The 11,693-nt window shown below is 32.8% G+C and overlaps 3 protein-coding genes and 1 long non-coding RNA gene across 5 annotated transcripts; 1 reads left to right on the plus strand and 3 right to left on the minus strand.

Moving 5' to 3' along the window:
- Positions 1 to 268: 268 nt before the first annotated feature.
- LOC123988407 lies at positions 269 to 1,821 on the minus strand. Its single transcript, XR_006830020.1, has 4 exons — positions 1,735 to 1,821; positions 1,297 to 1,386; positions 476 to 543; positions 269 to 374 (listed from the first exon to the last, which is right to left on the minus strand). It is a non-coding gene; the product is annotated as an uncharacterized LOC123988407 (long non-coding RNA).
- A 75-nt stretch (positions 1,822 to 1,896) lies between these two features.
- Positions 1,897 to 3,912, minus strand: LOC114875898 (trichohyalin-like). Its single transcript, XM_046288573.1, is given in 5 exon segments — positions 1,897 to 2,362; positions 2,511 to 2,713; positions 2,817 to 3,275; positions 3,277 to 3,423; positions 3,485 to 3,912. Coding segments are annotated over 5 exon segments (1,218 nt in total). The 5' UTR covers positions 3,599 to 3,912; the 3' UTR covers positions 1,897 to 2,067.
- Positions 3,913 to 3,994: 82 nt separating this feature from the next.
- LOC114875899 (nucleoplasmin-like protein) lies at positions 3,995 to 8,198 on the minus strand. Of its 2 annotated transcripts, XM_029186725.2 has the most exons (6): positions 8,004 to 8,198; positions 7,637 to 7,752; positions 6,573 to 6,786; positions 6,088 to 6,164; positions 5,693 to 5,783; positions 5,088 to 5,241 (listed from the first exon to the last, which is right to left on the minus strand). In XM_029186725.2, exons 1-5 carry the CDS (start codon positions 8,023 to 8,025, stop codon positions 5,697 to 5,699), a joined length of 516 nt encoding a protein of 171 aa, XP_029042558.1. In that variant the 5' UTR covers positions 8,026 to 8,198; the 3' UTR covers positions 5,088 to 5,241; positions 5,693 to 5,696. The 2 variants fall into 2 exon arrangements, with proteins under 2 accessions (XP_029042556.1, XP_029042558.1); XM_029186723.2 differs by lacking the exon at positions 5,693 to 5,783 and having other exon boundaries at positions 3,995 to 5,241; positions 8,004 to 8,197.
- A 533-nt stretch (positions 8,199 to 8,731) lies between these two features.
- On the plus strand, positions 8,732 to 11,651 carry LOC114875896 (nucleotide exchange factor Sil1). The gene is made up of 4 exons (XM_029186720.2): positions 8,732 to 9,118; positions 9,470 to 9,774; positions 9,837 to 10,096; positions 10,165 to 11,651. Exons 1-4 carry the CDS (start codon positions 9,001 to 9,003, stop codon positions 10,856 to 10,858), a joined length of 1,377 nt encoding a protein of 458 aa, XP_029042553.2. The 5' UTR covers positions 8,732 to 9,000; the 3' UTR covers positions 10,859 to 11,651.
- Positions 11,652 to 11,693: the final 42 nt, after the last annotated feature.

Consider the following 11,693-nt stretch of genomic DNA (forward strand, 5'->3'; position numbering starts at 1 on the left):
CTTTTAATTAAAAAATATTTTAAAAGTTGTATTTTATTTGCGAAATCGGAGGGTTATCCGACTTCTATTCTACAAACTATTTTTTAAAAAGAGACAAGAAGACCCTAGCCTCAACTAAGAAATACAACAATATAAAAATGAAAAAAGATATGAAAAATATGTAACATATTTCCATGAGTATACATCCACTCATGGGTCGCTATGCTCACTTAAAATAAGAATAAAATTTGTAGACTCATTTGTAGAGTCTTGGGACTCACCGAACCGGTGAGTGGCTGTTGAAAAGTAGCTAGAAGAAAACCTCTGGCGGATGGTCTCCTAAGTAAATTGATGTTGCAGAGTAGTGTAGTAGGTAGGGTGTTGACATACCGGCACTGGTTAATAATTCGGGAATTAAAAGAACAATAATATTACATTTGTGGCATTTTAAATTTACCATAATAATTTACTGCAACTACTTAATAATAAAACTTACCTTTAATTTGACGAAGATTCATTTAATGGTTCCATATTCGGCTTTTCATGTTTTGTTAGAATGTACTTCTGCAACAAAAGAAAACACATTTTTTCACATATATGTATATATCAGGTATATTCAACCAATCAATATTTCAAAAAATGTCCATATCCACAAAACATAAATTTTTGAATAAATATTTTTTAATTCTTTAACATCAATCAAATTTGCATGCCTATTATCTTATTAAACGTGCCTATCACCGTATAAAAATTAATTCTGAATTGTGAGAATGTGATAATCAACAAATACGGAAGCTTGAACAATGGCTGGAATAAGTGAGACATTTGAATTTCCCGCTATAAAGTATCGAAGATTATCGACGCCATATTGAAATAAAATCAAGATTACTTTTTTCAACTTTAAACACCAAAATATAAGAAACAAAGTAGAAAAAATATAAGATATTGACGGGATTTAAGAAATTATTGATATAAAAGCAGAATAAATGAAGGAAATATTATTTTAATTCGTATTTATATTGGCAGAATAGTAAAAAAAACAGGAAAATCAATTATAACGATTTATAACAATAAATTATGAGAAATAAGTATTGAAAATATGAAAAAGTGCAATAGTGTTCAAAAAATTATTGATATAAAGGGAAAATAATTCGCAGCAAAAGCAAAAGTTGTCAACTTATGTATTTTTGAAGAAAACGCCGAATTAATGTCGAAAATCAAGAATCTAGACTTCTCTTCGATTGTTCTTCCTGTTTCTTGTACTTCTAACACTATAAAGAGCATTTAACTTAATATTTAAAAATAATTTAATCTCACCTGTTGCAAACACGTGCTAAACGGACGAAGCTTCGAAGAGGAACGATGCACTACGCCATACGCTGCGCACCTCACTCTCCAACGATGAATCTGGTTGGTCGAAATAAGAGGAGACCGTAATGAACGACCAATCATAGCCATCAGTAGAAATTTCAAGTTGCTTCGAAACTTTAATACCAATCGTAAGGAGAGGTTAGTGACGCTTTATAGGCGTCACATACAATTTTAACGATTATTGTCATTTATTATTGTTGCATGTATTGAATAATTGCTTTTGGATAACAATTCATAAACTATTTACTTTGATTACATCTGACTTTTATGTTAATTGAGAATGAATAGTGATCTCGGTACATTCAATTGCGCCAAAACGATGACGATATATATTACTTAAAATAAAATGAAAAAGAGTTTCAAAGTATGATTTTGAATACCTACCTTTACTCGAAGACTTCTATCAGCGATGCCCAACAATATTCAAGGCCTTAGTCGATCCCTCTTGTTTATATCACACTACACACGCGTACTCATCGATCGACGAACAACTGAATGTCGAATTCAACATGGTGTATCATACTAAACGCGCCCGCTGGGGGAGAGTCTGGGAAACATTTTACTTTACTTCGATACAAGCTACAACCGATACAATACATTATGCGCTCTATGATTGATATACATACATATTTTAATAAAATAAGAAATATAAAACGCTTAAGGATTCGTAACAATTTACATTTATACAGAAATAGTTTAAATTTTTAACTTTTCCTACTATGTGTTCGTGGAGGCATCTCGTAAGTCTATAGACGACTCTGTTTGATCAATCGTAGGGGAGCTTGGTTGGACTTCTGTATGTAGTATTTCCGGTGCGCTAAATGCACGTTCTCTTTGTAATTTCCGTGTTTCTTTGGTTTGAATATCTTGCACATTAGTGTCCATGTATTTTTTTAAATTATTTGATCGAATTTTCGATATTAATTTCGCATCTCCGGAATAATGGACAGAACTTTCATGATTCGAGAACTTGTCAAGTAATGCAGTTCTTTCAGTCTCGTTTTCGTACAATCTAGCAATAAGGAAATAAACCTAATCAGTATTAATAAACTTAAACAATTTGTAAAAGACAAACAAATGTATTAATAAATTTGTAAACATACAAAATTTTTTAAAGAAAAAGGGGATTATATAAAAACAAGCAGAGATAATCTTCTTACTGAATTGGCAGCCATTTGGTAGATCCCTGACAGTATTTTCTTCTACTTTGCGTGGCCAATTTAGTAATAATCTTTGCATCAATGTTTATTGACTTCGGCTTCTGTGTGTAGCTCTTTAATTTTTCTATATTTAAAATTAACTGCTGTATCTGTACCTTAAGTACCGCATTTTCATGAACCAATCGAGCGTTTCTTTGTACCACCTAAAGGTGCACATAGCAAACAATAATTACTTTTTTAAGCAATAGACAATGTATATCTTTCTATTCATAACTGAAAGAAGTTACAATATTTACTAAGATTCACCTGCAAAAATTTTGCTTTACTAAGCGGTAGAGGCTCTTGAAATTTCTCTGAGACGATAATATTCAACTCTCCACGAGCCTCATCTAACTTCTTCATCATGTCTGCCATTACTTGCAGGTGTTCATTCAACAGCTGATCAAATTTTTGCCTCAACGAATCTTTGGCGTATTTCATACGTAAAAATTTGATACACAAATTATATGTAGTTTCAGTTTTCTCATTAAGTTCCTCTCTGAGTGACTTATTTTCCTCTTCCAAAGAATCTCGCGTCTCTTCTAATTCTCTTCGTTGTTGTTGCAATTTCGAGGTACCGCTCACGCATCGTGCTTTCTGCCGTTGCATTTCACTGTTGAAATAATCCTTTTCCCTTTGATAGAAGAACTTTTCATCGTCCAACTGCTCTGGAATTAATTCAATACATTTAAGGATTGCAATAAGGTTAAGAGGGAATTTCGAAAGTCTTACGTTTGATGTTCCTCACGCATCTTTGTTGTTTCTTCAGTTCTGTAGATAAACGTTCGTTACTTCGTTGCACATTCTGTAGTTGCATGTCCTTTATTTGTATAGTATTCTCCAGAGAAACAACCGTTTCTTTCAGATCCGACACCTATTAATTAAAGTCTTGTTAGTTAATTATCAATGTATAGGATTATTTTTGGTAACCGTACCTGTTGACGTAAGTTCACTAGTTCCTCGTTGATAATTTGACATTGTGCATTCGTACAGAAAACTGTCGCATCAGTATTTTTGATCAAGCTATTCTTTGAATTAATATTCTGCATATCATAATAGCGAATATTACGTTCCGGCGACAAGCGGTAAAAACAGTTTAGTTATTTAAATAATTTGTAAATTTTTCTTTTTAGGTTCTGTCTAGTTGTAGATGGTTTCAAAATTCTTCTTACAGAATAAATTAATGTATCATCCACACGCTAGAAATCATCGAATTATTTTTCTTTTTCTTTAAGTTACTTTACCGAGAACTGTACAAACGAGCAAATTCTTTTGAACACATAATGACCAAAAATAATTTTCATCAAATTATTAACCATGTTTAAATTGTATCAACAATTGAAGAACGTTTTGAATGTCACAAAACTGCTTAACCTACTCTGACAATAAAATTGACCAGAAACATGGATAAGGTGCTGAATAAAAATTACATCATACGATACTGATTAAAAGTTGTGAAATTTTTTATTGTATCGTATATGTACAAAATAGGTGTACAGACTACTTATCAATCGCATGGGCGCGTTTTGTACACGCTTTGTATATGCATTGACCGCATATAACACTGATGTAAGAGCATCACGTTGTGTAGTACACCTGTAACCCCCCCCTCTTCCTATTATCTTTCATCAAATGGAATGAATGTCGTGATGACGCTTAAATGTTTCTTTTAATTCAGATCTCATTATCATTATTTTTTTTCTCTTTACAATCATTAATAACATTCTAGTAATAAGGGTTTCTTGTGACTATTACCCCTTTCCCCATCTTGTACACACGAAAATAATAAATTACACTGGAACGTTATCTTTGCATTTTGTTTAAAGAGCGTAGTAGTTCGTTTTTCTGAATCGCGTTTACATGACTACGGTAGAATAGTGTAGCTTCAATTCACTGGAAGTGTCGATGTGTGAACACGGCATCGGAGAAGACAAAAAAGGAAATGATACAAATACACCTCACTGTAGGTCCGTCCGTGCTTTCCACTTATTTTATTAACAACAACTGGGCCAAATGTTTATGTTCACTTTCACACGTAGAAAACGGTATTCTTGCACTGCCTCGCAAACTCCTTACTAATTTTGATCACATTTTTTATTTTTTATTTTTTTTCTTGATAATTCCATTGGAACGAGATAGAACAAGTTACTATGTGCGTTTAGCTCTCAGAAGAATGCCCTTCGAACTTTATAAAATTTAGTCAAAAAAATAATATTTGATTCACGTTTTTAATATTCCACGAAATTCGTCTAATCTGTATCAGGGATCATTCTTCTAAGGCATACAGAGAAATCTTCGAATAGAAAATTCTCACTTTTCTTCTATGTTAAACCTTACATTACTTAATTAAAATGTCTATGGACCAATAAAACTTGCCATTATTCATTTTATACTATGTAATGTTACACGTTATACTATTTCATTGGTCCAGTTGTGTCGTAGAAACGTGGAAGGCAACGTTTGTCGTCTGATAATCTGGTGAAACGATACTAGATTCGCACAAATGCGGATGATAATGATGGACTTACGCTTATTAGCCTAACTTAAAAGTTTGTTGTATTTCCATTAGTATTAAGGCTCATGCTTATTTTTTCTTGTTCTTATTAGCTTGATTTTTGTATTTGGCTGCAGTTGTTAATTTGGCGTTCTTCTTCTTGGGTTCATCTTCATCATCTTCCTCGTCTTCTGGCTCCTAACATATCGAAATAAGAAAGAGAATGTAACTCTGTAGATACTTCGAAAAAGTTTTAATAGTGATACAAGTAACATTAGGACAAACAATTTAGAAACAAAATTTTTCGTATAAAAGATTGTATCGCTGACATTCTAATGTTTCCTTTCCCTATAATATTGGAATTACGAGTCCAAAACTTAAAATGTAAGAGGAAGCATGATGAGTAAAGAATAAAAGCAAGCGTTTCGAAATGGGATGATTTATTATGCAGAAAAAAAAAATAAAATAGACACATGGAATGAAGACACAAACGCAGGAAGTTATCTCCACGACTTTCGTTTATTCTTTAAACAATCTTCAGAGCCCTCCCGCCCCCCGCGAATCTTAATACTTAAAAAACGTGACTTTAAAATATTCTTGGTAAAACTCAGTTTTGGAGGATGATTGAATAGCAGCATTTTAATATTACGATTCTATTTGTCTACAGCTTCATCCATCCTGGCACGCTTCGTGCCATTTTTTTTACCCTCTGCAGAATGCTTTCGTTTCTTTTGCGGTGCCTGAAATTTGTATTCCTAGTATATAGAAACTGAAATACTATCACTTCTGATAATATACATAATAAAAGTATACTGAGAACTGTTAATATCCATTTGTTTTGCTCGTATATATGTCTGAAATCATTTTGCCGAAAATATTCTGCATTTCTTTTATGTCAAGACTTAGGTGATTCTCATACATCCTCTATTTAAAATGTCAGTCACAAATACAATCTTTTTTTTCCATTATAAATTTCCGCGTAACTTTTAATATGTACATGTATATCTATTATTTTTGAGTAATTATTTAAGGGTATATATATACCTTATCATCATCGTCATCATCGATGTTCTCTTCTTCCATCTCATCATCCATATCATCAAATTCTTCCATGTGTGTACCTAAAAAGTGGAATTAATAGAAAATCATTTATTTTTGTTTGCAGTATTCTTTTCGATTTTTCTGTAAAATAACAAAATGTTTTTAAGAAATGAGTATTAAACAAAGAGATCAAAATACGAAGTTTTTCATGTATATGTCCAGTTAATTAAAATTTGTTTTACATATAACTAAACTTGTTTAATTCTACTATACATGTATCACTATATATATTATTAAAAGGCGTCCCGTTATTATTTTCGCCCTTCCATGTGCTCCTTTGGTCCAAACATACTAAAATACTGAAAATCCTATACTTTAACATGCATTGTAAATACTATCATCTACTATTCAATACAAATACATTATGGGAATTGTAGAATATACATAACTGTTATGGATGTACATCAACACATGATATATGTTCTTACCAAGAAGATTGTGTCCTACTATGTGAACAGGGCCACTGCCTTTAATCAAAGTAAACGTGACTGGAGGGTCGGGAAAACTAAGGTCCAGGATAATCTGTGCTGTTTTTCCCATCTCCAACAGCGCAATTGGTGTTTTAATGGGCCCTTTCAAACCCATTGCTTCTACCTGTAGCACATTGAGCTCCCCGGATTTAGCCTCGGGACCTAAAAGTGCCTATAAAAAAAATAAACAAGACCAATTAAAATGAAACTTGCTTTAAACCAGGATACCTGTATTATTTCTAGAAAACAGTGTATCCAAAAATAACATAACTATTGTATACTACCATACAAATAAAACAGATATATATGATATTACTGGTGCATACAAATAGAAACTAAGTTTATTACATATATATAAGAAATCACTAAAAAATTACATGATTATATAAAATAAGTTTTAATAATAGATTTAAGTTAGGTATTACAAATTATAGTATAAGCAAGTAAAATATACAAAACTTCTAGGTTAGGGTTTATAACAGTTTTAATATGTAAATACAATTACAGATTCAATCATAATTAACAAACACACTATCAGTGCAGCCAAGAAGCAGTATCAAACATTTTAATTGTTTCATTTCTCGAAAATTCGAAATTGAAAGGATATAACCTAATTTACAAAGACAAAGAATATAGGCTACGGTGAAATCCAATATGTTAGTTTTATATCAGGGTTAAAAATTCGCGCGCAAACATAACGAGATGTGATGAAAGCGCTCGAAAAATCGGGATTACCAGTAACGCCAAATATTGGTCGTATAATTCTTGCACGGTTAATAGAACGATAGACAAAGAGCCGCTGTGCTTCGCAAAACTTGAAGAGCATTAGAGTCAAATAAATCGAGAATTATATACATCGTAGATGAAATAGAAAAGCTGTTGCCAGTGTGATCGCGCGTCAACGAATATCCACCACTTGTAACGGAAGACAATGAAAATTCAACCAAACGTTCATGGCATATTAAAAACCGATAGAACATAAAATAACTCTGAATATTATCTCATTAATAAATTTCACATACCATTTTTATGATAAGCTTCTGATCGGCACCGAAATGTTGGTTCGTGCCGTCTGCATCGTCGTTCTTGTGTTCTGGATCCCATACCTCGCTAGAATTGAGTCCTTCGAGAGTGATTCCTGAACACACAAATCACAAAAGTACGCACACGAAATATCGTAAATGATTGCCGTTATATTACAGATAGATAAAAACGCAAGTTCGTTAGATCTTCAGGGACAATGGGGGTTCGTCACAATGGCCGAAAGCCAGCCGGCGTCTCAACCATAATACCGCTCGCGTCCAATGGCCACTGACGACGAAAGTATTGGCGTGTGTCGTAAAATAAGGAAGCCGCAATGTTCACGGCAACACGGTTGCTGATATTTACCGTAAAGATATTCTTCTGCCATGATGATCGACTTGATATTAAAGGATTCTCGTTAGTGGATGTATAGAAGTCCGTTGGAGTGTGCGTGCCGAATGAGAATGGAGAAGCTAAAGACGCCGCGCGCACAACGGTCACTGCGCGAAGAACAGTGGTCGCACGTGCTAGACGAACGCGTAGCAAATGAGTTTCGCGTACTCAGCCTTGCGCGCCTAGAATACGTTCTTCTGTTTGATTGGTTGATGCACTTTCAACTATCGTAAGCAACGTTGCCACCTAATGTCATGAAACATCACTGAAGGATTTAAGACGGGTGTTATTTAGCCCCCTATTTTAGGTTAATCATGAAAGAGATTAATCGAGTCGAAAACGAATTCGTTTAGTTCCATACTCTTCAGAATTTTCTTCAGCTAATCAATTTAAAAATCATTGTATACCCTCCAAAATTAATACATGAATTATTGTAAAAAGAAGGGCTATCTGGCTCATATGTATATTTTAATTATTAGTGTATTTTTTCGAACATTAAATGTGAAAGTTACACGATACTCTTTTATACATACAATTATATTTTACAATGAATATAAAAGCATGAAATATCATATATTTACAAATATACAAATTTCAAGAATGTAAGCTCTTTTTACAATAGATATAATAATATTTATTAGTCGTAGAAAAACGTTATAGAATAAATAATAATACGGTCTGAATAAAAAGTTTGGCAACGACGCGCTGAAAGACTATTGGTCTACGTAATCCTTCATGGTGAAAACACGAAACTAGCATCGATACATTGCCTGCATAAATATCAGGCGCAACACATGAATAACATTTAAATTGAACAGATGTGCGATGAAAGAGCTTCGTAAAAATATTAAGAAAGTATTTTAATACGGTTAACAAAAATTTATTGAAAAATTATAAAGAGTTTTGCGGAAGTTGACGGCGTATCTTGAGAAAAGTTGTATCCCTTGGTCAACGGCAAGAACTTAGAAGAATGCAATCTAATACGATTATTCTAACATGTTTACTCTTGTTACCGGTAATATCCGGTAACACGGAAAAAAATGAAACGACATTTGTACCAACCCGCGAATGGCAAATCGTAAAAAAAGGTAAGTAAACATTTATTTAATATTCTACGACGAAATGTATGGGACTACTTTTTTACGCAGCTGATTGTGCTCTTCCTAATACCACGTCAGTCAAATTTGGCGTCGAGATTTTTTCGAGAACACGAATTATAATTTCTCTGTCATTGTTTAAATGTAATATCCTCGACCTAATAAAAAATTTTCTGTAAAAATTTTGGTTTATGTTATTTCGAAACATATTAAACACATATATTTAAATATGATATAGCACAAAATATATACCACAGTAACGTACACAGAAATGTATTTATGGGTGCGAATGAAATCGTTTATAATACGATTCATTTTTGTATTTACTGTATGTTTTATTAGGTACACCACTACCTAGAGGGTTACACATACGGCACAATGTGCAAACTGGAGTAACAGAAGCCAAATTATTGGATGTTGAGAATCTGGATGAAGAACATTCTACTGACAATTTGAATGTTACACATTCAATTACAGATTCAACCACAAATTCCTTAACATTACATCCTGAAAAAGCAATTTTTGAAGATGAAGACACTTCTGTGACTACAGAAAAGCCTGATTTATTTGAACATCCAATAGAGGAATTAAAGGCTAGATTAAAAAAGATGAAACAAGATAATGCAAAGAATATTCCAGAATTAGATGTAATTATTTCTATTCTACACAGAAGATTAGAATAAGTTTTCTATATATATTGTACTTTTAGGACGAACATGCTAAAGAAATTAAAAAAAAATTTCGCGACTATGAGACACTGAAAAAAGAGCTTAAAGAACTTGAGATAAATATTACAACCGATTCAGAATTGTTAAATAATTATATTGAAAAGTTTCAAACTCATAAGAATGCAATCACTATGGGAACTTTAACAATAATAGAAGTGAAGGAAATATTAGATATTTTGCATAACCTAGAATATTTACTTCATCACATTGATAATGCCAAAGTGTTTACCGATATGGAAGGGTAGGTATAAAAATGACCTACTTATAATGAAATTACAAGGATTTACATTCTTGATATCTCAATTCCAGCATGAGTAAAATTGTATCTCCATGCCTTAATGGAACAAATAATGAAATAAAAGCTGAAGCTTTAAGGCTTCTTGGTGCAGCAGTTCAGTCCAATCCTCAAGTTCAGTTGAAAGCATTAGAAAGTGATCTTGTTCAGAAACTTTTATATATATTATCTACAAATAATATAGTAGACGTGAAATCAAGGTGTCTCTTTGCTTTGAGTGCCTTAATAAGACAGTTCCCAGCAGCTCAAAAAATTTGGATTGATCATGGAGGAGTAGAAATATTTGGAAAGATTTTGGTTGACGATGAGTTGCAAATACAAATAAAAGTCATGAAACTAATCAGTGACCTAATTATTGAAAGACAAAATATAGAACAAATCACGGATGCTAAACAAAAGCAAACAAGAATAAAAGCATATGCACCTGCAGATATAGAAAAAAAAGTGCTAATGTACGAGTATTGTAAACATTTAAGTAATCTAATGATAAGAAGTGTTAAAGAGGATCTTAGTTCATCATTTAATGATGAATTCCTTGAAACAATTGCCGAAAGTATGAACACTATTACTCCGATTTGTATAAATCAATTCAGAGAAACCAAAGATGTATTACTTCCAATCGTAAAGCATTTTTCGAACTCTTATGAGATCTTAAATGTACTGATTGAAAAGCTTCAAATAGTTGAAAACACCCGTGATGAATTATAAGTAGGAAATATGAAGTGTGTATGATTGAACATTCGTGAAGAAGGAACTCTGGTATGTTAATTCATGTTCTAAGTTATTATTGTACGAAGTTTTACGCGTAATGAAACTCCTTTAGGCATAGACACTTTGATATCGCTTGTTGATATTACACAAAGACTGTGGATAGCTACATATTCGGTAACGAATAGGTTGCAAATTTTAATAAATAAATATACAGTGTATTATACAACGAGTGTGCGTGTGTATGTGTGAATCAAAGAAACAAAAAATAATGCATAATGCCTGTATACAAGGTGTTCGGCCATAGGTGAGAGGATGGTAGCTGGGGTGATTTCGAAAAACTTTTTCCCTTACCACAATACTCGTTAATATTTAATTTTTAAATTATTTTAATGGAAAACACCGAGAAATCAGAACGCACATAGAACGTACGCTCAACTGCGCGAGTGTCGGCTACAAAACTGGTTTAGAGCGTGCTTGTTTACAAACTACTCGACATCGAGTCGCGCTCAGTTCGTAGCCGACACTCCTGCGGTTAAGCACGCATTCCATACGCGTTCCAATTAGTCGACGTTTTTCATTAATAATTTGAAAACTAATGTTTAACGAGTATTTTGGTAAAAGGAAAGTTGATCATCTCGGTCATCACCCTCTTAAAGGATACTCCCCCTAACCGACAACCTTGTATATGTATAGTATATAAGGTACTTCAGTTACCTGTCTAATAAAGGTAATGAACTGTTATGTTTCTTATGTTCTAAGAAGATTGTTTAATAAATTATTTTGTACTATTCTCATTCGTGTTGTTTGTTAGAATGAAAAAAAGATTTGAAAC

Source organism: Osmia bicornis, chromosome 13, assembly GCF_907164935.1.
Source record: "Osmia bicornis bicornis chromosome 13, iOsmBic2.1, whole genome shotgun sequence".
Classification (NCBI taxonomy): Eukaryota; Metazoa; Arthropoda; class Insecta; order Hymenoptera; family Megachilidae; genus Osmia; species Osmia bicornis.

What these genes read in the sequence shown, in the direction of transcription:
- LOC114875899 (XM_029186723.2), bottom strand. Translation starts at nt 8,025, where the DNA reads ATGGCAGAAGAATATCTTTACG. An exon ending in AGTAGGACACAATCTTCTTG is followed by an intron (nt 6,165 to 6,572) that starts GTAAGAACATAT and finishes TCCACTTTTTAG; the next exon opens with GTACACACATGGAAGAATTT. An exon ending in ATGATGACGATGATGATAAG is followed by an intron (nt 5,242 to 6,087) that starts GTATATATATAC and finishes TCGATATGTTAG; the next exon opens with GAGCCAGAAGACGAGGAAGA.
- LOC114875896 (XM_029186720.2), top strand. Translation starts at nt 9,001, where the DNA reads ATGCAATCTAATACGATTATTCTAACATGTTTACTCTTGTTACCGGTA. An exon ending in AGAATATTCCAGAATTAGAT is followed by an intron (nt 9,775 to 9,836) that starts GTAATTATTTCT and finishes TTGTACTTTTAG; the next exon opens with GACGAACATGCTAAAGAAAT. An exon ending in GTGTTTACCGATATGGAAGG is followed by an intron (nt 10,097 to 10,164) that starts GTAGGTATAAAA and finishes TCTCAATTCCAG; the next exon opens with CATGAGTAAAATTGTATCTC.